Source organism: Abramis brama (genome assembly GCF_963993115.1).
Source record: "Abramis brama genome assembly, chromosome: 16".
Lineage (NCBI taxonomy): Eukaryota > Metazoa > Chordata > Actinopteri > Cypriniformes > Leuciscidae > Abramis > Abramis brama.
The window spans coordinates 27,190,147-27,218,034 of record NC_139978.1 but is presented as its reverse complement, the minus strand read 5'-3'; the positions used below and the strand labels follow the sequence as shown (position 1 = coordinate 27,218,034).

Below are 27,888 nucleotides of genomic sequence, written 5' to 3'. Positions count from 1 at the left end.
AATTCACTCATTACGCACACAAGGAAAGTGCCATGTGTCATCTTTTCGCAATATCGCCTAACCTCTAAAGCATAGCTCAAGAGTGCTTTGCGGTGAGCCAGCTGTGTGTTTAGTGTGACTTGTGTAAAAAAGACTGAATAGCCATTTGGATATTATTACAAACATCAGCCAAGCATCAGTCACTAATGACAGCTCCAGATGTTAGAGGCCCTACAGGTGGACTGAGTTTCAAGGGTCATTCACAGAAACAACACTGTGCCCAAATCGGTGCTCTCTAAAGACCTCTGTACACAGAAACATGTCAGTCATGAACATATCTAAAGTTCAATATCAATATCAAGTCATTTTTAAACAGTCATGTTTCAATTGCTGCTCTGCACATGCTCTTAAACTGAATGGCGTACACATTTAAGAGATATACAGAGAGACACAGAACACAGAGCGGTCGCCCGAGAGGTAGATGTCAAGCCATCGTCTGCCTGTTGTCTTTGACTCTGTCGGCCCTCTGTAATGACTATTTAAACCCACATTCTGCCCTTTCTGCCCTCTGCATTTGCTTGACTGATTTGTGGGCTCATGGGACTCGAGATGTGCTGTTTTGTCCTGAGCCAGCAATCGACAATCTTTGCTTCCCTCGCTCCCTCCCCACCTCGGCCTGCCCCATATGCTTCCAGTCTTCCTCCTGTCGGTCTTTGATGTGAGATCAGAGAGGGCCGCTTTGGCACACACAATGCTGGTCACTCAGGTGCAGTGTCAATGTACTTCAGAGCTGTCTATTGCCTAAATAAGTCCAAACTGCTCTTAAACAGCATTTAATTAAGATTTTCTCTTGCCACACCACTGGATTATAGCAAAAACACGGGCTGTTAACTCTTTCCCCGATAGCGAAGTTGCCAGCCAGCAGCAGCATTTTTTATTAATCGTGGACCACAGAATATTTAGTTGTAATGCCTGAACACACATTATATCAAAAGAAATAAGAGAGCCTATGCTTTAAAAAAAATTCTAGCTTCATGCTTTCTTCTTTATCAACACTTAAATTTGGGTAAGTTTCATTAAAAGAAGCAACATTTAAAAAAAAGGTGAGAAAATATTTTTTTCTATAAAAAATACATCCAGATTGGATTCAGAATGATGATCAAAACATGATTGAGTCCATTATCACCCCCAAAGCTTGCACAGTCCTATACCTCTTCGTGGGCTCAACATTTCATGCAGTAACGTTTGGCAGTTTTGATTAATATGCTGATGAGATGAATGTTTTATGATCATGTTAGCTTACATGTGTGCAAGCAATGCTTCTATCGCTTATTTCTGCTTCTTCTTAACTTGTTTTTAGATCCAGAGAATCTGTACTCTTTCAGAAGATGCATTATAGCATCTTTATTACATTATAATGTCCTTGCATTCAAAAACAGATGGAAATAAAACAAACAATATATTGACTTGTAATGTCAATATTGACTTCATCTTCTGCAATAATGTAATGTCTTATAATTTGTTTTTTGAGCAAATAATGATGTATGCAATTATGCAACTTGATTAATTAATAAGCATGTTATTTAATTAAATATAATGCATTCCAAATAAAAATGTAATAGGATTTGCATAGGATTACTTATAAAAGTGGAAAGGTGAAGAAATTTGTTTATAATGGAGGCAGAAAGCTGTTATCGTAGCTCTGACTGAGCCTCCAGGGCTAAAGCCCCTATTTTATTTGTCTCACGTTCCCAATAACACATAAAAGCCCTGGGTGGAGTAGCGCTGCTTTAACAAGAGCCCCAAGAGTCTGTGAAGCTCTTAGACGACAAGCATACTGATCCTGCCAGTAATAGGCCTACAACTCCCTTGTTTGGCATGTTAATGAATCTGATCTGCAGTCAACAGCCAAAACAAAAAGAGATTTTTTTATGCTAGGTTATGCTTAAAAGGGTACGACTATTATCTCTAAATGATAGAATATTTGCGGTAAGGTGTTTGTCTAAGTTGCGAATGAAGAACATTATTAGTCTCCTAAGCAACAGTCTTGATGTATTCAAGTTTAATAGCGGAAATGCAGCACAAGCACAAAAGTTTGCACATCTGGTTATTGTTTGAACATCCGAAACATAGCAATTGAAACATATTAGGCATTCATAAACCCTGAAACTGAACTGAATGTAAGAGTTATTGAGTTAAATATTTTAATTATCAAATGAACCTTACATCACCAGAAAAAGAAATACAATAACTAAACAGCGACTGAGAAATAACTGAGCTGGGCTGATTGGAGTTTGTTTGAAGACTGCTGTGATGTACAGTATGGGTGGTACACAGACCTCCCCTCTCTTTCACATTCCTTCCATCCGGAGAAGATGAATTAGGAAGAAAACAAGAGAAGAACATCAAGCCCCCCGACCAGGATGAAAGCTCTCCCACTTAAGAGAATATTAGGAGAGTAAACTACTTTAGCAGCGGGAGGTGAAATATCAAATTAGCCTCATTTAACATCAAACAGAATAAGTGAAAGTAAATGGCTACTTTTTTTTTTACAAGATATATCACCTGCAAAAATAAATTCCACATTTGTATACATCATCATGTAATTATTTTATTGCAATTTATAATATAATATAATATAATATAATATAATATAATATAATATAATATAATATAATATAATATAATATAATATAATATAATATAATATAATGGATTTTTTTGCACTACCTATTGGTCAAAATATATCTTTATATATCCTCTTCAGAACCAAACTAAATATCAAAATGCTGCAAACCTCTAACTTTAAGGACAGAAAGAGGATGAGAGGAACAGATCAATACAACACTGTGGCCGCTGGACAAAATCTCCAGATTTATGATCTCAATGGCAGCCAGTTGAATACAGTCCATCTGCAGTTCTCACAATGAGCCACCTTTTATAGCATCTGCCAGCTGTAGCTCATACATATGCTCTTTTTGTCCCTTACAGGCACCCTTAATTAGGCCGACCAATCACTTTGCTTCATAAGGGCAGTACTGCCATAGAGACAAGAATCAACTTCTCTTGGCACTCTCGGGGAATAGAAGGCAAAGCAGTGATAACATTTTAGGGTCTGGGCAGATTTATAATGTTACCCTCCCCTACCATTCAGGTTTGATCATGGGGATTAGAGATAGAACCTGCTGTGTGATAAGAAACAAAAGACTTAATATTTACAATGGCAAATTCAATTCACCACCCCAGGCAATAAAGTCAACCCACAACAGGGTAAGGTGATGTACACCTTCACCTTGGCCGTAGATTAGTTGGCTGCTTATTACGGCTCATCTGTACTAATAAGCAGCAATAAACAGGGCGTTTTTCTGGTTATAAATTATTCCGGTCAGTGGCACTGCCACTGTCCCACTGATAAGCTTTATATCTTCTGACTTTTGTTTGCCTCTGTCTCTGTCTGTGAATGAGGTGATCCATGTAATTTCCAACATCAATGAAAACCAGACAGCTTACAGCAGTCTCTGGCACAGAGAGAATACACGACAAATAGCTTAAATGATAAAACTGTCATTCTGACTGTGAATCACCAAATCACTAAACTGCCAGAATGGTCCAAACAACCAATTAGAAATGAAATTCCAAACACTGACAGCTCTGTCTCCCATGGTTTCCTGGGAAAACCCTCCAAAGTTCAACATATTATGGAATGGCACTCATGCATTTCAAATTGGGAAATTTAACTTAAAGGCCATCTTGTTTATTTTAGAACAATTGCCACAGAGCTCAGATGCGTTTCTATCGGTTCTACACATTCGCAGATTGCACGTCTAAGAGAAGGGGCAAATTCACCCAGTCTGACTGGACCAGATCAACCCATAACTTCAACACATGTTCAACTTTGAGGTAATTGATAGCAAGAACGTGAAACTCACTTTGTCAAGCTTATAATACTAAGGGTTTCAGCTAAAAGCCTGCTGATGACTTTGAGAGTTATTGACACAATATATGATCCCAAACTAAACCGGAACATACTACCATACCGAAAACCTGATGTTTGCCACCATCACTGAAGATTTTTCTCTTGAGACAAACAGATGGATGGATGATGTATGGATGGATGGGTAGGTAAGTATAGATAGATAGATAGATAGATAGAGAATGGAATTAATGTAGAAAAGTATTGTGGAAACCCAGGCACATCTAAATTTAAACAGTGAAAAACTACTTGCATTTACATTCTGAGTCTGACAATGCAAATTTCACAAGTACACTGTCTGAGAAAGTTTATGCCAAGCACACACTGCCTAAGCCCAGAAAGCAGCAGGGCACAAGGCATTTACCCACACTTACTGTTACTCTTTCTTTCTCATCAGCTCTTGACCAAAAAAATTTAAAATGCCTCCCGAAGGAAAATAAACATGATTCGGCCCAGTGAAGACATCTGTCCTTTGAAAAGAATATAAAAGATCTAACTGTTTAAACAGCTGTGAGGATACTCTGTCCTTTTGAACATTTTTGAGAGACAAGCACTGAAATAACACAGTGCTTGGAGTCATGGCTCAAGGGTCAGATATCAGACAAATGACAAATCTCTTTCTGATGACACAACAGCATGTGTGTGAGGTTGTGTACAGGTTATCGGGCCACGTGAATCTAAACTCTGATTTACAGTTCATGAACCTAAATTAGTTCTCAATCATAACACTTATGCCTAATAATTATGTTAGAAATAATGTGTTTTAAAACATATAGATTCTTTTTAAAATCTTAATGAAAAAATAAAATAAATCATTTTATATATATATATATATATATATATACACACATTTATTTTATTATTTTAGAATATTATAAAATATTATACAATTTTATATAGGCTATATCATATTTCTACATTTTTCTGAAAGGAAAATGTGGCCAATAGGCGACTACGTGTGTACACATACACAACCAAGTCTAATTTAGTGTACTGAGTTGTATGGATATGCATGCTATCCTCTGTCAAATGTATGTCAGTAACCCACTTCTAGATGAGGCAAAAACTTTTCTAAAAGAACCTTGATGTGGTGCTCTTTTTCCCAACAATATCTCTTCTACCTGTCAAAGTCAGTCATTATTTTTCCTATTGACATTCATTTCTGATAGTGTGTCTCATCAGCCACCTCTGTCGTGTCTTTCATGTTGCAGGTTCTACCCCTCCGCCCCCATGAGGAGTTCTGATGTCCTACGAATTTAAGCTCGAGCGTCTTTTTTCCCCGTCCCGCCGCGTCACACGAACGTGGGGTCCTTCGCCTCAGCGGCCAATTACAGAGCAAGGTAATGAGCAGCCACGTTCTCCTTACAGCCCAGATTGACACTCTCTCCCACTCATTTGTCAACAAATCAGGATGGATGGCGTGGGGGCGATATTGAGCCGGAGGTGTCGCACTCAGAGACGCGCTTGCCGAGCAGCATCTCCTGCTCGTTATCATTGACAAGTTGTCTAGAGCTGAGAGATTTGCGAATCCTTCGCCTTTGTCATCTCAAGATCATTTGTTCGTGATTCGGTACTTATTCCATGCATAGCCTAACGGTTATAGCCTACTAGGTTAGACTAGACCTACTTTTGGCATTTGTCTGTGGACTGCATGGGACTTATATAACAAAATCAGGAGCTGTAAGTCACACTTAACAAATAGAAACAAAACTCAGTTTTATGAAAGTCTTGCTTGCATGAAATATTTGCAGATCTTTGTGTCCTTTCAGGCTGATCTGTATTAACCTCTATGTTGTTTACACATTCCTATAGCACCAATTATTATTATTATTATTATTATTTTAAAAAGTACATGCCAAAGATGTGGGACATATGCTCAGGACATATAAGGGCTCTTGGCTTTGTCCAAATCTCATTCTCCCCTTCCGTTCTCACCTTTGCTTTTCTTATCTGCACTATACTGTCCTATAAGAATAAAAGCAAAAAGACCCCCAAATTTATACAAATAAATAATGTTTTATTTTATATAATATATTTAAATAATTATATATAATTGCATTTATAATAATATAATATGTATAATGATATATATTTATTACATAATATATACTACTTATTATATATTATTAATTCTATATTAAAATACATGTTTTTTTAATCATTACATTTTTTTGCAACATTAATAATAATAATAAAAATAAAGTTTTCCCCTTTTTTTGGGGGGGGGGGGGGGGGGGGGGGGGGGGGGCTTTTTGCACATGTATATATATATTGTGTGTGATACTTACTTGGTTCTTTGTGCTCCTCTGGGCCAGACGAACCCTCCGCCAACAGCCCAGACAAGCCAAAGAGCTTCTTCCCAGCATCCTCAGATACCTTCAGGGCATTTGGAGAACCAGTAGGGACACGAGCACAAAAGTCAAAATCTTTTCCCTCTACATCTGTGTAGCGGAGGTGGGGTGATGCCTCTGGATCCATACAGCCCTTCAAGCGCTTGGCAGGGAGGAAGGCAGACTGGTATACCCCTGCATCACGCTCCTCAGGTGGGGAGGAGAACGGTCGGAAGGCCCCCACCGCTCCATGGTTGAGCATACCCAGTGGGGAGCAGTCAAGATTGGGTGGGGCAAACTGTGGGTGAAGGTGAAGCAGAGGGGTGGAAAAGTCTCGAGTGGGAAAGCCTCCTTGCCGGTGGTACATGGAGGCGAAGGTGTATGAGCTGGAAAACGGGAGGTGCATGTCCTTTTCCAAAGTGACTGGCACTCCAAACGGCCGATGGGGCTGGCAGGGTACAGAGGCATCTCGTCCAGCCTCGGCTGTTGATGCCAGGACCATGAGGGCAGGGGAGGTCAGAGGATTGGGCATGTAGGAGGAGTTCTCTATCTTAAAGGCAGTCCGATGGAGGTCCATTTGAGCAGTGGAGTGTCTACCCAAACTCAGTGTAATGTGATGAAGAGGCCTGAAGGGCACTGGACACAATGCTTATAGACTTGAGCCTTACAGACCAGTCATTCTTTGACAGAAAGCTGTTGGGGAAAAAAGTCAGTATTATGATCCTGAAAACAACTTCAGGTGGTCGAAAGAAAAACAGTTATTTAAGAAACAGGCAAAAGGCATTAATGTAAAACTTCCTTAAAATCTATATTTCAGAGCATTTTTCTTTCTTTCTTTTTAAAGACGTGACTGAGACAGTAACACTAAAGTTGCTAGAATAATTAGACTAAGAATGAGTCCTTAAAGAAATGCCTATAGGTTACAGGTCGGAGGCATATTATTGTGTAAACTTAAACAAAGAGATGTTATTAAAATAAGTAGTCTATCCTTTACTATTGCCTTAATGTTGAAAGGTAAACAAAGATTGGGCTAAATAATGCAAAATAAATGATCTTTGTAAAATACATTTTCAGAAAAATCACTACATATAAAGTGTATAGTGTATTAGAACTGCCATTCTGCGTTAATTAACACTTATCAATTAAAAATTGGCTGTGCTGTTCACAAATAAAAAATGTCATGTAGGTTTTTATTCGTACACTTCCGATTATACTCATTATTTATTTGTCATTCCACTTTATAGATTAATGATGATTAGTGAACTTTTCGGATTGCTAATTTTAAAGGAATAAAATAAAATAAAAACACTAGAACTTATTAGTAATTTAACAGTCCTTTAAAAACCGAATAGGCCAACATTCTTTTAAAGACCGAGCTACTTATTTACGATCTCGGTCATTTGGAAATAATTGCGTATTCAAAGACAACAATAACACCCCGTAATAATAATATTATTAATAATAATAATAAAACAAATATAAAATAATTTAAAAAAAACTTATGAATATTGAGATAAAGTTCATTCAAATGTGAATTAATTACACAGATGGACGATTGTTTTTATAATAGAAATAAAACTATTAAAAACTAATTTTTATAACAGTTCGCATAAGTTGTGAGTGATTTTCTTCAAGACAGTGAACTAAGCTTTTAAATATTGCTTTTAAGATTTGATGTTGAGAGGGGAAAAAAAGGCCTATTTCCTTTCGGTTTCTGCCAGATGTTACATTTATGTACAAAGTTTAAGTGCAATTTTCTATTTTAAGGCTTTATAACTTGTTCGGGTCACAGGTGTTGTTCAGTTCAATGAAAGATGTAGCCTAATTTATGCAGCGGAATGACATACATCTCTCGCAAAAAAAATGTACTCAAAAGTAAAACTTTCCTTGAACACCGCCTAATAAATTTGATGCATCTTACAATTAAAGTTTCAGTGCACTCTGGTTAATAATAAAGTTAATGCTTAGCATACAACAACAACAAACTGTAATTGATCCTAATAAAAACTAAAAATCTAGAATAACACAACAAGAACACTTGCGAAAACATAATGTCCCCCACATATCACATTAGTAAAATATAACAAAGAAAGACTCATTATAATACTCACAATGAATGTAGTCAAACATCTCTTAACGTTAATCAGCAACTGTTGTTTTATCCAAGCTCGAGTTTAGATGATGTCAGTCAGGAGAGTTTGCAGATGACTGAAAGAAAAAAGCGCGAAAAGACTGTTATAAGTTTTTTTCTTTTTTTTTCCGATTTTGAGAACAATAGTGGATGTTTAAAGAGTTGAGCTGTGTTGCGCGTGCGACCGCTGTGATATAGATTATGCAGATGCGCGTGATGTGTCAACATCCGATCCGCGCGCACTTCTGTTAATGCGCGTGAGCCCCTCACTGTACCGCCACGCGCTCGCCTCGCTCGCTCGCTCTCTCTCTCTCGCTCGCACCCCTCTCTCTCTCTCTCTCTCTCTCTCTCTCTCTCTCCACTCAGCCCGTCCCGCTCTGTTAACTTTAAATTTATCATCTTCCACCTCCCTGTCCGACTTGGATATTTTGTCAAATGTAGATCTCCATTCTGCGCCTCTACAGTGGATGATGTCAGTTCATCTGAGACATAAATTTGAACACCAAGAAATGCAATGCCTCAAACATAGGCTACATTTTTTCTATCTGTATTAGTACGGACTCGATACGCTACCACGGGTGTCCATCTGCTGGTTAAAAATCATATAGCACTTTTAGTGTTAGGGTCATTCAATTCACTTAATCTGGCATCCTTCACACAATGTAAACTGTGGCACAAATATAAAGCTGTGACAAAACGTGGCCTGTTGACTGTAAGACTGCAATTATATTATTTTAAGAGATGCTAACACGCTGTGCTCCTTGGCCTCAGAACAAATGACCCAAAGCCACCCAGACTGGTCAGAATCTGATCTGACATGATGTCCACAAGAATCATGCATGCAAACCAGTGCAAATAAGACACACAAACAGCAAGCCAAATTATTATAAAAAAAAATGTTTTCCTTGTATCAAAAGTTAAATTGTTGAAAGAACAAATGTATTACTTTCCTGTGATTTTTAACTTTCCTGTATCACTTCTGTTTTGGATAACATTCTCATTTACATATGCATTATAAATATAAATATTATAATACTTTATTATTATACAGCAACAATATATATAATTTGGTTAATGTAAACATGTAAAAAAAAGTCTGACTTTTTTAAATAAAAACAAACACATTTATTGAAGATATTGGCCATTGAGAAACTGTATAGAGAGGGAAGATAGAATAAAGTTACTCTCTCATAAACAACTAAGGTATTAGCTTGAGTAAATTAAATCACAGTTTAATAGAGGTTCCAGACTCGCTAATTATGACTTCCAAGATCATTAACAAAGTCTTTTAAGTCTCTTGCTTCATAATCCGAGTCCTAAAATGAAAATAAACGAATAAATCAGTATGCTAGAAGGCACGTTTTTGAATATTGAGTCAAACTCTTTCTTTTTGAAATTCATTTATTCAGTGGTGAATCAAATTAGTTCAGTTAATTCTGCAAAGCCATGAACCTAATTGGAGTTTAATTGCTGTTTTTAAGTTTTTGGGACAAGCGAGAGAGCAGTGTGGGTAAAGACGCATCATATAATATCATGCATTGACAAAAAGCTTTATATCAATATTCAATTTTGGAGGAGTTACATATGAAATGTTATTTTCTTTTGTCGTATGTATGTATATGTATATGTGTGTGTCTGCTTGTTTGCTTTATGAGGACACAAATTTGTATAATGACATGGGTATTACACTGGAATTACAATGTAAACATGGTTTATGAGAACATTTCCTGAGTCCTCAATTAAAAAAACTTAAAAAACATACTAAACAATGTTTTCTGTGATGGGTAGGTAGGTTTAGGGGTATGGTTAGTGTAGGGGTATATAATATACAGTTTGTACAGTATGAAAATCAATACGCCTATATGGAATGTCCTCAATGATAGGTGCACCAACATATGTGTGTGTTTATTATATATATATATATATATATATATATATATATATATATATATATTATTGTAAGGTGTCCTTGAGTGTCTTGAAAGGCACCCACAAATAAAATGAATTATATATATATATATATATAAATATATATATATATATAGCCTATATATATAATGAGAAAGACTCAGATGGAGAACTGTAGTGAGTGTCAAACTGATGAGCTGTCTGCACTGCCTCACCATCTGTGCATATGTGTGCGTGTGAACTGAAGAACTCCCAAAACAGGCAGAAGGCTTGAGTGTGACAAGGAATACAGCGAGACGCATTATGGTGTCCATCATTGATCGCTTCCTCCCAGGAGTCTTGGCGCCTGCTGCAGGAAACAAAAGGTTAAAATATGATACTCCCCTGTTCTCTCCCTCTCAGTGTCCCATCAGCACCTCTGTTTACAAATTCACAGCGCATTCTCTTTCATTCAGAGTATCCCGCCACCACATTTCCACGACAGGATCGAAACAATATGAATGTTAAAGGTTCTTCACGGAAGCATATTCCAATAAAGAACATTTATTTTTAAGAGTGTATTTTCTAAACATGCATAAGGGTTTCTAAAAAAAAAAGGACGCAGCAAATCCTCATGTCTTTTTGGTCAAGGAAAACAGTCCGGGCGCACAGAGCTTAGGGGGCTGATCAGGAGTGTATGGGCTGTGAAGTGAGTAACAGTGAGAAGCAATGACAGGCTGAGACCCCCAAACCCACTGCCTCCTCCCTCTGTGAGCTCGGTCTCTCCTCGCCACAGGGCTGACATTGACATGACACTCCCAAAATAATGATCAACAAACGCTCCTTGCCTGAGCGCAAACGCTCTTCTCCCTTCCTCACAGTGTCAACAGTGATTAACAAAGACCCCGGCATCACTACAGACAGAAACAGCAAACGAAGGTCTGAGGTTGAAACACACACAACGTGACCAACTTTCATAAACCGGGCTACTGTGTTCATACTGTTACCCGAGGGGCTAAAAGCAAAAATATACAAGACTATATTGCTTTATTTTACAAATGCAGGAGAAGTGTATAGGAAAAGTCATTATCCTCACCCGTATTCATGTCTTCAAATGTCCTACAGTCATACCGGGCCACACTTCTGTTCTCTGACTTTACATGTTACCTTTAGGACAAGGAGAAAGAACGATATTATGTCCCTCCACAATTACCAAGCTAAGCGAATATTAAAATGTCTGACTCCATCAGTCGGGGCAATCGTGATTGGTATTTTAACCTTTGACTACAGTACAAAGGAACCAGCTCTTGGAACCAATATTGGAAGGACTGAATCTAATTCTGGAATGATCCTTAGTAATGAGGGGGCTGCCGTGGGGGCTGGATAATGCATATATGAGATATTATTTTGGGGCTGAAAGTGTTGGGGCAGAGGGGGCTCTCTGAGAGTTGAATAATCACAGGCAATGAGGTGTAGCCGGCGTGATGGAAACACCTTAGTGTCTTGCCCGAGGACAGCACTCTTAAATCAAACACGAATGATTTTATCACATGCAAATACCCCCCCACTGATTTTCAGCGCAGTGTGACTTCCTGTTAGTGGACGGTGTGTCATTGAAGAGCTAAAAATATAAATAAAATCTTGAAGGTATGTGTAACGGTGTTAAATGTAACAATTTCAATGTTAAATACTTTTAACCTTGATTCCTATGAAAAGGATAATGCAGAGCTAACAAAACATTGCACTGTTTGAGCATACCGACCAGTCTAATATAAAATTGGCCTAACCAATGGAGTGAGTTTTGGGAGGGATTTTCTGTTTGTCCAACCAATGGAAGACAGAATTATTTTCGCAGTTCCATTCAGTGTTCTTGTAGTTACCTAAAATCAAAACTATTAAAAATAATTTCCGTTGAAAAATATATAAAAAATATATATAAGATCACAACTTAAAACATAATCAAAAATATTACAAATGTTGCTTTTGCAACTAACTGAATTAAAATAAGTTTGTTGTACTAAAATAAGTTGAAGTACTAAAACTGAAATAAACATAGAAATATATATTAAACTAATAAACATGACAAAAGCATATAAAATCACTAAAACTTTACTATTAAAACTGAATATATAAAAAAAGCTAATTCTAAATTTTAATAAATACTATAATAGTAGGCCTGTTTAAATAATACTAAAATAACAGTTCCATTTGGTGATGCTAATGGCTCGGAAATTACTTTCACCTTTGTTTTGTAATGTTTTGACAAAGTGAAAATGATGTTTGGAGAATAAATCACCCAAGAATGAAAACGCTGACATCATTTACTCACCCTCATATCATTCCAAATATATGTATATATGAATGTTTCAGCGTTTTTATTTTATTTTATATTAAATCATTATATTTATATTATTTTCATATCATATCAACTAGTATAAGTTTTCTGAAGCGAAATAATCACTTTGTATGTTGAACAGACCTTTATTGCCCCTCAAACAAATCAACACATGTATACAGACCCTAAATCAAATATAGCAACACGTCAATACCACGAACCCTCACTGGTTATTGCATGTCATATAACTTATCATCATGACATAACAAGCATCAACAGAAAGACATATGAATTTAAAAAGACAAGGATGAGTAATTTATGAGAGAATTTTCATTTTTAAGTGAACTATCCCTTTAAAACTCAAGTCTCCCACGCCCGCTGTCCCAATTAAACAATTCCGGCTGTGTGAGTGACTGGCGGGGGCAGCGGAGACAGGTCTGGCTCTGTTAAAGCCTCACTCGGCTAGTCTACCGTCGCCCAGGACCTTCGCCGACTCCATTCCCGGCCCCTAATCAGTGTGTGAGCGTAATATCAGGCTGGGTTAGGTGTCACCATGTTAGAGGCGTTAATGGAAGAGCTCCATCCACTCAGCCGGGGGGACGGCATTACCGCGGGCTGTCACAGTCGGCTGAGGATTGGGACAGTATTACTGCTGGCTTTCATACAACGTTGGTCACTAAACTAATAGGGGCCCCGGCAGAGGAGACGGGGCTGGGAGAGATGGAGATGAGATGGAGAGGCGTGGGGGAGGAGGAGAGGAAATGAGAAGGCGGAGTGGTAAAAGAGAGGGAGATGGAAAGGAGGAGAGGGTAGTCTAGCACCTTCTCCTAATTTGCAGGCTCTAATGTATAGGAGAGTGGGAAAGCTCTAGATGCTGAGAGATTCAATCTGATGTGATTTAAGAGGGTGAATGAATAACTTTCTTGAGAGTGTCGAATCCCCGAAATGATAAATGTTAGGCCGAAGACACTTCAGAACATCCAGCACTTACCCTAACAGTTCACAATTCGGCGGCATCGGCCTCTGTGAAAGATATCTCTATGCAGGGTGCAGATATGCCAATTCATTTTGTGTCCAAAGATTTGACAAGCTAGACTGAGTCTGAACAGCGTCAGTCATACGCTCCGCTGCTGCCAATCTCTCTCTTCTCCTCCTCCTCCTCCTCCTCCTCTTCCAGCATGACTCCTCAATCTTCTTTTCTCCAGAGATCCTTAAGCCTTTCACCAAGAAATCGAAAAGTCAAGGCAGCAACAAAGACTGTGATATCGAAAAAAGAGCTAATACCATTTTAAGTATCTGGAATGAAATGAAAACCTATATATGCAGCTTCGGAGCGAGAGATAACACCTTGAGAATGGGTGACATCAAGTGAAAAAGAACTGAGGTGGCGGGGGGATCAGTGGTCTAGGCTCAGAGTTGAGGAACTGACACTGTCTCTAATACAAGTGTTTAAATATTTGATGCACTGGGATAAAGAGGGCTCCCCTTTGAATGAAATTGAATGTCTTCTGGAGAATCTATTACCTAGAGTCTGATGCAATTTGACAGTGGCAAAGCAGCCTGGGTGTTATTCTTCAATGGCTCCCCAATCTCCTTTCATTACTCCTCTTAAATGTTTCTCTGTCGTGCTTGACTTACTTCTGATTACAGCCTCTTTCAAGGAAGGAAAAGAGAAGGAGGGAGGGGGGGGGGGGGTGGGGGGGGGGGGGCAGAAAAGAGGGCCAAGAGGGGCCTGACCTGCCATACACAGGGCTTGCGATTGCGTAGACTGATTCAGTCATACAGAAGGGCAGACATTTGTAGTATTATATTTTTGTGCGCAACAGATCTTCTTCTGCAGCTGTGTTTTGTTGACTGTATCTATGGGACAACAGAGGGGGGAGGGGGGGAATCACACATACTACAATGCAAAAGTTTATTAGAAAATACATTAAATTGATCAGAAGTGACAGTAAATTCATTTGTAATGGTTAAAAGGATTTCTATTTCCAATAAATGCTGTTCTTTTGAACTTTGTATTCATGAAAGATTCCTGAAAAAATGTTTCACGGTTTCCATGAAAAAACTCACCTCTTGACTTTCTGATGTCCTTTATGAATCTGTTCTTTTTAGTTGAATGCACTGTGCTTCATCTCGAATCCGTTGAAATAATTACCTTTTGAAAACAGTCACACTGTTACCCGTTTATCTGACCCAACACATCAAGCACAGCCAACTCATTTTATACATGGACTTCAGAATTTAAAGCATTGCTTTAAATTACAAATGGCATGGCATGGCATGTCAACTATACAAATACTCTTAGACTCATAAAAATGAAGATATTCCCTCACATCACATAATTATTCTTCTGGCTAACACCTTCCCTGAAAAATATCAACCCTGCAAAACAGGAGGTGTCTGGTCTATTTGTTTCAAAATATATTCTTAATCCTGCAGTATCTTCATGTTGTGAATCTCTGGTGCTGAGAGTTGTTGTGCACTAACAAGCTGCTGCAATAAACATTACTTTGGATTTCTCCCTATCACCCAGCAGCACCTGCTGTGGCAGTTGGCGTGCAGTCAAGCAGTCTACCCAGGTGTGCATAAAAAGACAACAGCATCCTCCAGGACTGACACTGATGTATGGCTTGTTAACACTGCCGCTTTCTTGTATCCTTCCTGATACCTATTATGGCAGGCTTCACCCAGTGCTGGCGCGTGAGTTGCCTTTTCTTCAGCTGATCAATAGTTAATGGCACTTTGTTCCACAAACCAGGAAAAGCAATTAAAAGCCATTGATCATGTGCCACATCACTGTCATTAATATGCATGTCTCCTTAACCTTCCATATGGAGGAGTTTAATCAGCCTCATCCTCCTCTTACCTTAACATGGTGATGCCAAGGACCTCAAAATAAGATGATCCCCTTGCAAGAATCCCTTCCTTAATTATAAAGGCAGTTATATACATTATCACATACACAGATCCATGGGAAAAAAATATTTGTGATAAAGACATGTTGATTCTGTATCATTGTACTAAAGTCAAAGCTAATTATTAAAATATTATCTGCAAAATACTTCATTTCAAAATACTCAGCAATGGTGTTGACTTATTAATTTGCATATTTGTTATAAAGCATATTAAAAACACCACAGACATATATACAACATTAAAAACTTGATTTTCACCACAGGGGAGTTCTTACTGTTTGTCAACTTGATTTCTGCTTTGCGCAGATGTGATGCTCAAATAAAAATGCACATCTGGGTTGGTACAATAAAGCAAGAATTGCACGTGTACACATTAAAAAAATACAAGCGCACATTCTTGAATGCGCAGTAGAGAGATCATGGGATCATCACTTTATAGATTGCATCCAGTTACATCCATACACCATACATACCTGTGGTAAATTACATTCTGCCAGCCTCTAAATTCCTTGCTGCTCTGGAGAGAGAGAGAGAGAGGAGAGAGAGAGAGAGAGAGAGAGAGAGAGAGAGAGAGAGAGAGAGAGAGAGAGAGAGAGAGAGAGAGAGAGAGAGAGAGAGAGGTTAAAGCAGAGACGGCCTCTGAACTGCAACATGCTACCTCTCAGCTTTGATTTTCTGCCTGGTGTCGCATCTGTTTTTACTGACGACAACGTAGCAGGCGGGAGGTGGCAGGTAATCAGAGAAACAGGGCGAGAGGAGAGTCAGTGGAAGCCAGCAGTATTGCAGGAGGCAGGAAGATCAAATGTGAGGGGATCTAAAAGATCTGAATCCAACGGACCCAAAATATTTGAACTGCATGAAAACAGACAAGGCGAATTATACGGTTCATTCAGCCGTGCACAAAACAATGGCCGTGTGCATTATCTCCTTAGTGTGCAAATAGCTTTGGCAGTCCACTCTGATAAGTGAACCCTTAGCATGTTTAATTCATGTATAGAAAGACTGGTGTTGCGGTACGCCGCAGCCATTTTTAACCTTTCCTCTCTTTGTGTGTGACTAATGTAGCAGACATCAGTCTGCTGCTCTTTTTCAGGCTTGTGTAAAATGTTAAGTGGGAGCACGCAGCACCTAAGGGGGAGCTATTCCTGCATAATTACTGCAGTACTAAGGACATCTGCATGTTAGCACATACAAGCTGCTGTGGCACATCACTTCACTGTCATGATGAAGCCCATGGCCTTTGCCAATGCCTGGCAAGGACAGCCTCGCCCCACGTCACCACGAATTAGTAGAGGCAAACTCTGAACCTTAAGGCAATGTGAAAGAAGGGAGGGGGTTAAAAATGAGAACTGTCAGGAACCTTGTGGTGCACGCCATACTGACCTGTTCTTGTGTGAAAATCATGCAAAACCTAGGGTTTGAGGTATAGGTATCAACCAGGTGTTGAAAAGAGCACATGTAAAATCATGTAGCATATCAAATATAATTCTGACATTTAGTTATTTATTAATACACAACTTTGAACAACTAATGTTACATTATTACAGAAACTGAAAGAAGTCACACTTACCAAATTGTCGTCATGTTCTTCTGCACTATTAGAACTATGAGTTTAATTGGGCTGGAGGTATAGTATATAAGAAAAACAACCTGGGTTCAGTTCCCATTATTGGATAAATTAGTTAATCCTTGTTTAATAATAAAATGAAATGTACAATTTTCTCTCTTTAATCATAGCTTATTTTAATTTTTAAAATAGGTTAATATTTCATATTTTATAATATCTACGCATCAATTGTATGACAAATTTCCATCAAACTAAACTGAGTAATCACAAAAAGGTGAACTTGAATTTATAATTAATGTATTTAATTCAAATGAATTAAAAAAAAGCAACTACATTTGATTTGCCATTGATAAAACAAATATTGAATATTTAAATAAATCTAATTTAAACCATTTATTTAAATATTACGTTTGACAGGAATGCCATTAAAACCCCTCTGCAACTTTTTCCTGCTACTGTTGAAAAAACACAAGAAATGATTCCTCTTTCTGCCCTGTGGGTGTAATGCAAGTCATAACGGGCACCAAGAAATCCAGAACAGAGAGGACCATAGTGTCTCCTGTTATCCTGTGTCCAAGATAGGCGGCAGCTGAGGGGGAGGGCAGTGAGAGGCAGCGAGGCATCACATCTCCTCCATTTAATTGGCAAGGGAAATGAGTGGGGATATGGTTAGTATGAATCCAGTCAGTCAGTCACATAGTCGGTTACAGGCACACTGGCATTCCAAACTGGCTCTTACTGTCCTGATGGAGGTGTCAGGTCAGTGCCGAGCATGGCCCCCTCTAGCTCTAACGCCTCTGTCCCGCTCTGTGCTGTCCAGGTGACGGTGATTGTCTCCCGGATTCTCATGGCGGGACGACTCACCTGTCACTAACTGGTCACAAAGCATTTACCTAGTGACAGAATTCCAATTAGACTGTGATAGAGGTGACACTGGAGAAAGAAGGGCGGAGGTGAGATGCAAAGACGAATGCAGAAACAGAGTGAGGGATGGAAGAGAGAGAGAGCTTATGTTTACACACTGAAAATGAACGTGACACGTTACCCATTTCGCCAACATAAGCTTTCAAAGAACTAAAGCAAAATATCATGAGCTGAATTGCAGTAATCCTGTGTCTCTCCAAAGTATTGTTGACAGAGCGACTAAATAATCCTTTGGGACTAAAGGTGGCAATGGAGGCAATCCCTGAAGAGTGTTACCTCTATCTTTAATAGGCCTCCAGCGGCAGATGATGTTGATCCTCACCTCTAGAATGTTAAGACGTGTGTTGAGGTTTGTCAGGATATCATCTGGCAGCAAAGTGTCAGAGGTGAGCGTGCCTCTGTGTTGTGGACAACACAGTTCTAATTATATTAGACAGGATGTCATTACCTCACACAGATAGGGTCGTTGCGATGGATCATATGTTGATATAACTGCAACACATCTGCATTATTCTGTTGACCCATATTCTAGGAATATACCAAACTTGAATTAACAAGGACTTAAATGGACATTCACACAATTTCAATTCTGTCATTGTTTACTCACCCTAATGTCTTTCTTCTGTGGAAGACAAAAAGAGAGAAGTTTATCAACATGTTAACATTCAGCTTTTATCCAAAGCGACTTATAAAAGGGGATTTTTTATATATTTTAAAATGTAATTTATTCATGGCGAAGCTGAATTTTTAGCAGTGATTCCCTAGTCTTAAGTGTCACCTGATCCTTCAGATCATACTAATTGTGTGCTCAGGAATTTATATGAAAGAAATTTGTAACATTATAAATGTCTTTACTGTCACTGACCCCAAATTTTTGAACATTTGAATACTATCGCAAGCAAAAATACTGAGCTCAGGTGTGAACCGAAGAGTTGATTCCAAAAATAACACTTTGAGAGCAGGGGCTACTATGTGGGATACTGTCTCCATGTCTTTTTTTCTGCCCTGGTTCAAGAACTGAACCATAACGGATACTCCATAACAACTGAAGAGAGAGAAGTATCGCTCCATGTCCAGATCGATAGTGAATTAGCCAGTTCGCTCATCTCTTCAGTGGACTGTTTTGGTGGATCGATTTCTGGCTGCGTAGGGCAGCCGAGGTGACGCTGGCCAAGAGCATTGTAAAACTTTCTTGAACAATTCACTGGCTGCATCCTGACCTCACAAGTGAGGGGAGTATGTTTACATCCCATTTCAGTTTGAGGAGAACGAGTTATAACGATTGCATCCGTCTCACCACACATGAATGAGAGCGTGAAAGTGAGCGAGTGTGACATTAAGCAATCCCTGCTTCCTGTGGTTTAGAAGCAAGCCAGGTGTGTGTGTTTGTGCTTGCATGTTGGTGGTTTGTGATGGATGAGCAGGACGGGAACTGATGGATGAGTCAGTTCTCTGTTGGGACAATATGATGAAGACTATGAGCCTACATACCCCAAGAAAGAAGTCTCATCTCTGGCCCTTCCCACAGTCCATTACACACAAGCATGCACTCTCTCTGCCCACTGGTGATGGAATAATGATTCACTGAGATGTATTGACAGTATGCTGGTCTGATAAAGAACAAGACCTGTGACTGTACTCCTTGTATTAAAAATGCCCAACCAATCATTTTAATTAATATTAAGTAGTTAGGCCATAAATATTATGGTCAAGTATCCATACATATTTCCAAAATTCTATGCAATTTAGATTCACAAGCTCTCGATTTGATTCATTTGGGTATTTTTCAGTTACAATGTCTATGTTTCTTACAAACAAAATACACACACACGTGCACACACACGTGTAAATGTGTGTGTGCGTATGGGTTTCTGATTCAGATTTTAAAAAGTAACCCACCTATTTAAACAGCTGATTAAAATAACCAGCTCCTAAGAGTCATTTGTTTTGGGAACTGGACTACATTGGTCAAGTTGTAAGTTTTTGATTCACTAAAAATAACTTGTTCATGTAAATTGGACTACACAGGTCACGTTGCTTGTGAAAAGCGTTTTTTTGCCATCATTTCATGGTAGGCCTGCACGCTTTTTATTTATTTTTATTATTGCATCACATTCGATCCACACTTTGAGCTCACATTCACAACTCTGATAAAATATGATTTCTAGTGCTGTACAAATACATTTTCTAGCAGCCACTGAAAATAGAGTAAAAGATCGATCTTGGTATTTTAACAATCAATATCAGGATTATTCAAATGAAAACTGTGATTAATCAGAACATTTATTTTTTACTATCCAGCCCTATTAATACTGCTTGAAATATCAGCTATGTTATTTTTGCTCTGAATATGAGATTTTGAATGGCTTTGACTAGTAAAACGAATCTGTTTTACGCATACAAGCACTGTGCACAAATGCAAAGAGTCAGATAAGCACTTTTATCTGTAGTGGTGATAATGGCTTTTACAAAATCCCCCTGTTGCCCTAGATTAGAAATCCCGACAGGGGAAGTGTTTGCTATCTTCCCTTTATCTCAGTCACCTCACTGTGTCTCATGCCATCAGATTTCTCAGTGTCTTGGTGGCATCAGATTCCTCAGCCAATCTATTGTGGCCTCACAAGGGGAAGTGCAAGCCATTGTCCCATGTCGTTCTATCGCAGATTACTCTTCGCGGTATTGATCGAAATGCTGTCGGGTTGCTTGTCACCTTGGTGATAAATTATAAGTGTGTGTGAATATGTGCTATGTGTGTACATGCCCTTTATCTCTCTGAGAATTTGATAAAATGTGATTGATCTCTCTTGATGCTGCCAGAAGCTAAAGAGGCCCTAGGTGCAATTGTTTTATCATCTCATAATCAGATGATTCCCAAAAAGCAAATCAGGGAATCTTTTATCCCTTAAGTAGAAAACTGGATTAGTTAGGGAGAACAAGATAGGAAAGCCATACATTCAGCTATGCGGGACAGACTAAAACCCATGTGGTTCTCAACCAGGGAACCAGGACCCATTATAGGCCTCAGCACACTTCTAGGGGGCCGCAATATGTCTTAAAATAAGACAAAACAAGCTTTAAAATAAGCTAAACCAGCTAAAAATCAACATGTAAACTAACATCATATTTTTTTATTTTAATTAGTTCCCTCAACGACTTTTTTCAAGTATTTTTTTTATCGGGTTTACATTTTATCGGGTATAAACTGCTATATTTGGGAGTTTTTCCCAACAGTTTTTCTAAAATAAAAATAAATAAAAAACTTCAAGAACGACTTAGAAAAATCAATTAATTGGTTCAAATTCTAAACTCTAAAGAACATTCAATTATTGAAACTTCTGGATTAATGGAATTTTTAATCATTTTCTGTAATCATTTGAATATATTGCTCTCCTAGTTTCTGTAAAGAAATGTCATTAAAACAGGGTATTAATCCAAACTAAGCAAAACTGTAGAAGTTACTGTAATGTAATTGTAAAATTCTAAATCAGGCAGCTAAAACAGATTCAGAGCGGCTCAGCGAAGCTAAACTTCACTAAAGTCAAGAGAAACTACACAAATTTGAGATGTCCTGAGCAGAAAACATTTTGTTATGCTCCTTACCACTGACTACCAAAAATAAAAATAGAGCCAATTACTGCAACATCCTCTCTGCGGAATGTCATGATAGGTTGTCAATAGGTAGGCTAAGTGAATGAGTTTGCATTGTCAGTGCAATGCATTCTAATTGACTCCATCTCCTCCTAGTGGCAGTCTGATACTGAAGTGGGCAGACTCGAGTTTCTCATTATAGCGCAAGTAATTGTGGTCTGAGTGGGTCTGTGGATTCAGTCCTGCAGCAGTCTGACAACCTCTGTGCGCGAGAATGAGTGTGTGCGTGTGTTTTGTGGGACAGATTGGCTCTGCTGCAACTGATTGTGGAAGTAAATGAGTCTTCATCTACTCGAGAATGTCTGTCCCTCAGCCAGAGTGATAGAGAAACAAGAATGGTTAACTTTCCTCTCTCTGTTTGTCAAGTTTTAGGGCTCTGCTATGCAAATTGAAGCTTAAAATAAGCCATAGGAGATGTGCAGAAGAGTGTAAAAAGTTAACTTTTTCAGTATTATGTCATACTTTATGTGTTTCTGGGTATCAGCATGCATCTGTTTGACAAACAAGCACTCAACATGTTTATAAATGAAACAGACTTTTACCTTAAATAGCCATACAGCAATATTCCTCTCCTGAGAAGACAGAGACATTTTTTAACAGTCCTAAATCATAAAAATCCAGCTCAAATGCAGCTATATTTCAATAAACCACAAGCCAGTTTCAGAAAAACACAGAAAAAGCCTTCCCATAAACTCATGGGAGATGACAATGAAGAAATAAATTAAATTCTCTCAAACAGCGTGCAAATGGCATCACACCACGGCATAACAATAAAGCTTGGGCATGGATGTTGTTCAGATGGGAGATGCTTATGGGGTATGGATGTGGGGAGCTTCTCGCTGCTGCCTTACGGCCATGACTGTCATTTGGCTATTATTATGAAGAGTGAATGTAATGCCTGGCTGTATGAATAGGATTGTCGCGCTGATTGTGATGTATAGTTTTTCATTACCATTCCCTGGCCTTTGCCATCCAGCATGTAGGAAATCCTATTTATCCCCTAATTTGTAAGCCCCCCAACCTTGGCTGATAGCAATCAGAGCCTGTAATTGTGTGCGCCGCCGACGGACAACGTAGAGGGTGACAGCGCGAGAAGGCAGGGGAGGGCAGTGACAAAGAAATAGAAAAAGTGACAAAGAATGAGAAAAGAGAAGGGAAGCTGACCTGAAAGCTATTTTAAAGCACACAAAACACTCTTCAAAAAAATGGGTCTATTTGTAGCCCCTGTTGCTCACCACAAGACTGTTAGAATAAATATTAGAGAAATATTTGCAAAATTCAGTTTATAAGTGTTAGTTCACTGAAATTTTTTAATTCTGTCATTTTTTACTCACCCTTATGTCATTCCAATCCGGTAGGTATTTCTTTTTTTCTGTGGAACACACAATTACATATTTAAAAAATAAAATAATAATTTTTAAGCCATACAATGGGGTCCAAAACAAATACTTCTTTTGTGTTGTTTTGTTCAGAAGAAATAAAGTCATACTGGGTGAGTAAATGATGACAGAACTTTTATTTTTGGGTAAAATATCTCTATAATTTCCTGAACACACCCAGCCTTTAATACTGCGCACTTAGCCAGTTTAAACGGTTTTTATTAGTAGCTTTTTAAGCTATCAAGACAAACACTTTATGCAGTTCACACCGCACTTACAGTCTGCCTTTGCCTCTAATGAATACGTAATTGACTCATTTCTATGCACTGTGCCAAAAGGGATCTTTGCATTAAAACGTGTGATTGCCCCTCTATTAGACATCGTTAAACTAATTCCAGATCTGTCTTAATAAGACTTTATGAGCCTTTCTTAAAGCTCTAATTCTCCTCTCTGCCCTCATTCAATACAAGTCAAATATTCAAAAATATGAAAATTGCAAATTATATACTTATTTTGTAATCGCTTGATAATGGACTGTGAATGTTAAAGTATAAAGATGGTGATATGAGGTTTCCCTGAAAGCCCATTTCTGCCACATAAGAAGTCATAATGAAAAAAAAATAATTAGATAAAAAGTCATAATTATGTTAAAAATGTAGATTGTGAGAAAAAAAAGTCCCTAATTATGACAAGTAAACCTCGGATTTAAATCGCATAATTATGACCTGATATGTCACAATTTCGATTTACCAAAGCATGAAGCATGTGGCGGAAATGGGCTTCCATGGGTTTATGATGTTATATGAGAAGCATGCTAATACGCTATCCCAAAGAATCACAAGACTACACCTAATTCAACATGTAAGGTTTGCTTTGTTGACTGTTATAAAGAAACACAACCTTATCCAAAACATGCACACACTGAATGAATCCAACCGACTGACGTGCATTCCCATTGCATCTTTTCTTTCTCCAAGCTGTAATTAACCTCTCAGCTCAGGATTCCAGCTGAATATATTGATTCTCTCACATAGGGAAGGACTGAAGATTACACTTTAGTGCCTTAAGTGAACTGATAAGTCAGCCTCAGTCACCTAAGGCTATGCCAACAACAATCTCTTTTTAAGAATAGATGGAAAAGCAATTAATATCATTGAATTTAAAAATGAAATTCAAATGATGTTTCAGAGATATGACAAAGTCTTGACAAGAGGTACCAAAGTCTTGCATACTTTATGGCCCAAGCTTTATTCTTGGGTTTAATCTCTCGCTGAAATTGACAGCAGAGGAAGAGGCCTGTCATCCGTGATAGCTCAACAGCATCTTGGGGTTGAATCCTCTAAATCTGCCACTTTCCTTGGGCTTAGCCCTGCGATAACCTCTCAGTGACACGCAAAGCCTGTTTCAACCGCCAACTAAATTTCCACACACTTTGATGGCAACGTAACCCTGGCTCAGACATTTTTGAGATTTAATAATAATGGTTCTTAAAATTAGCAGCCTATAGGTTAGCAACTAAGCATGAGTCGTTTTTACCTTCACTTCTTCTCACCACACTTCAGTGCTCCTCCGCTGTGGCATCAGCTGCAGGAGCTAATGAAACGTCAGTCTGATAATTGAGGCAGTGCTGGTCAAAGGGATGGAGCAGAATAACTTCTCTCTGTCTTGCTCACAGCCATCTGGTTCATTGGCTTGGCTGCTAGATGGGACAGAAACAGCTTTCTCTCAATGAACTAAACAATGTTTTACTTAACAGTCTGAGTAAAAGCTTGTCAGTGTCACTTCAAAAGCATTTCATTTATACTGTTAATACTTTCTAATGGTTAAGGCTCTTGTTTACATATATTTATTAGGGATGCACTAGTTATTTTTTAATGTTATGACCGATAGCTGGTAAATGGCCAATATTAAAACTGCAGATAAAATTCTGTTACCTAAAATGAGGTTAATACTATGAGTGAATTTAGGCATGACAGCTTTATAATGTATATTATAAAAACGGATATTCGTTTTGAGATTCTCTGAAGATTACATGTACCTGTTATGAAATGATTAGTGTTTTTAAGATTAAATTGAAATGAGTGTAGATTATGGAAAATATAATATAAATATTTCCCCCTAAAAAGGGGAAATGAGCATGTACAAATAAATAAATAAATAAATAAATCTTGTATATAAATAAAATACCCAATATAAATATATCTAATACAGATACATTTTGCATACCTAATATATATCATACAATATACAGACTATGGTTCATAAGTTTGGGGTTGGAAAGATTTTTTAAATGTTTTTGAAAGGAATCTCTTATGCTCACCAAGGCTGCATTTTCTATTTTCATATATTTTAAAATGTAATTCATTCCTTTGATGGCAAAACTGAATTTTCAGCAGTCATTACTCCATTATTCAGTGTCACATGATCCTTCAGAAATCAATTTAATGCTAGTTTGGTGCTCAAGAAACATTTCTTCTTATTATCAATATTGAAAACATTTGTAGCCCGTTTAATATTTTTATGAAAAACGAGATACATTTTTTTCCATGATACTTATAAGCTCAAATGAATAGCATTTATATTAAAACATTAAAACATTATAAATGTCTTGACAGTGACTTTTGATCAATTTAATGTGCCGTTTCTGATTAAAAGTACCTTTCAAAAAAAAAATCACAACATTTCTGCATGACATTCTAGGAAAGTGCATTTTGTCTGTCCACAGTTGTTTTTCCCCTCATACCAAGGTGTCCTGAGCGAACAAGTTTTCTCCAGAGACACAGTGTGTCCCCATTTAATCACCTTCGTTCCTAACTGTCTTAGGGCCATGGATATGGAAACATTGTGCAAAGCAGACTGGGGTGGTTAAAACTGGCCGAGAGCATGACTAATAACAGGTGACTAGGACAGTAACCTCATCTAATAGGTAAAAAGAAGCTGAAATGAGCTATACTGAGCTTTCCCTGTAGACGCCCACTATTGCTTCAGTCAGCAAGGTCCACTGTAACCGAGAGAAACTCAAATAAAGCATTTCATTGTCTTTCTTGAAGATGAATTCCCCTATGTTGATATTCAAAAAAGAAAAAGAAATGTAGCGATCAAACAATGATTTCTAAATGAGTTTCACCCTATCAAAACATGTACTTTGGAGTTCAATGAAAGCTCATTATCATCATCTGACTGTGATTGAGATCTATGCATTTTGATAGAGTGATGAAAACTGTATGAAGCCTCGCTCCCTCGATGACAGACCTCATGTCATCTTTTTCTTGACTAACTCTTCTCCATCATATCCCTAGCACATCTGCTTCTAGGCGTGCTCTCAGACAATGACATATAGCCACAATTAGCCCTGGAAAGACTTCAATTATGATAAAAACCCTTCACCCCTCTTAGGCCATGATTAAAAAGCTCTCCTCCACTCCAGTGCCTCTGATAAAGAGCTCTCGTTTCACACCATCACTTCTTCGTCGGGATAATAAACCACTCCGCCAGGGTTCTGCCCGATGCCTTTTACCTCTTACGTCTGGTGTCCCACTGAGGAGGAATGCTCAGCCATTTACATTTTCACATTTGTAGCATGGAATGGAATGACCCTCCCAAAGACACATTAACATGAACGTAAGCTGTTGACCTGGCATTCCAGACAAAAATAAACAAGATAAGCATAAGAGAAAAGACATGAGACTGCTCACATGACCTTCATCCTCATTTGAGAATGACACAAATGTCCATACAAAATTTTGGAATGAGATTTGCTTGGTAACGTTTGATAAATGGATTTGCTGTAATGAGATGGAGCCATCACAAAGTCATGAAAAGAAACCTAGAGGAAGAGAGAGAGTGGAAAAGAGGGATAGTCTTTCGGCTGTGTTCTGTCAAGGGAGAAATTACACACTTACTGATTTTTTTTTCTCCCAAGGATGGCCACCATAGATCATACGTCGGGATTTACGAGCCAATTTCCAACATGAAATATAGACACCAAGAATCAATTTTACCACTGTTTTTCACTTTCTCTCCTCTCAACAGATCACAGCTGCTAGCTTTCCTCACCATTGAAGCTGCTTTATCTACAGTCAGACCAGAAAGATAAAGGGATTAATTCCTTTCCAGTGGACACTACCACTTACCTCATATTTAAAATATTTAGTGAGCTTATAAAATAATTAAAGCTAAAAAAACAAACATTACCAAATCCAGCTACTCCGCTAATCTGTGCATAGCTTGGTAACCTCCAACGCCTGGTGAAGCCTAGGCTTCTTTAGAAACTATTTACATTGACAGAGACAAAAAATATATATAACTGGATTAATTTTGTTAAACTTTTTAATCCATAAACTTCTTGCATATTGAACTAATACATATTGCTAATACAGAGTAACAGCCTTTCTACTTTGTGTGATATTTCTTAAACTAACTATAAAACGTTAATAACCGAATAGGGAAGTCCACACCACAGCTATAACGAGAGGAACGATATGGTTGGAATCACTTTTAGGAAAAAAAAAAATGTTCCTGCTGATGAACAACAGAAACAGAAACATTAACAGCCTTTTAACTCCGTTACAAACAAGAATATATTTGAATAAAATAGAGATAAACAAGTTAACTTCTAAAATTAAAATGTCTTCTAAAATAAATTACACTATTCTTAATATTAATAAATAATTGTGTTCCAAAGAAAAGGAAACCTTTCAGTCAGAAGGTCTTTCGATGTTACTGCCTCAGTTGAGAGGCTCACTACAGCTCTTTAGGCCTACTGCCTGGCATAAATTTATCACGGGTTATGCAGAGTTGACATGTAAATTATAAATGTT

At 38.0% G+C, this 27,888-nt stretch overlaps 1 protein-coding gene across 5 annotated transcripts in view; it reads right to left on the bottom strand.

Annotated features, from left to right (window-relative positions):
* Nucleotides 1–8,855, bottom strand: part of rnf220b (ring finger protein 220b) — a 39,919-nt gene extending 31,064 nt beyond the window's left edge. For all 5 annotated transcript variants that reach the window (XM_084138435.1, XM_084138436.1, XM_084138437.1 and 2 more), the window contains exons 1-2: nt 8,394–8,855; nt 6,241–6,975 (exon numbers count right to left, since the gene is read on the bottom strand). In XM_084138435.1, coding sequence (XP_083994561.1) covers nt 6,241–6,859 — 619 coding nt within the window. In that variant the 5' untranslated portion in view covers nt 6,860–6,975; nt 8,394–8,855. The remainder of the gene's footprint in view (nt 1–6,240; nt 6,976–8,393) is intronic.
* Between the last annotated feature and the right edge of the window lie 19,033 nt (nt 8,856–27,888).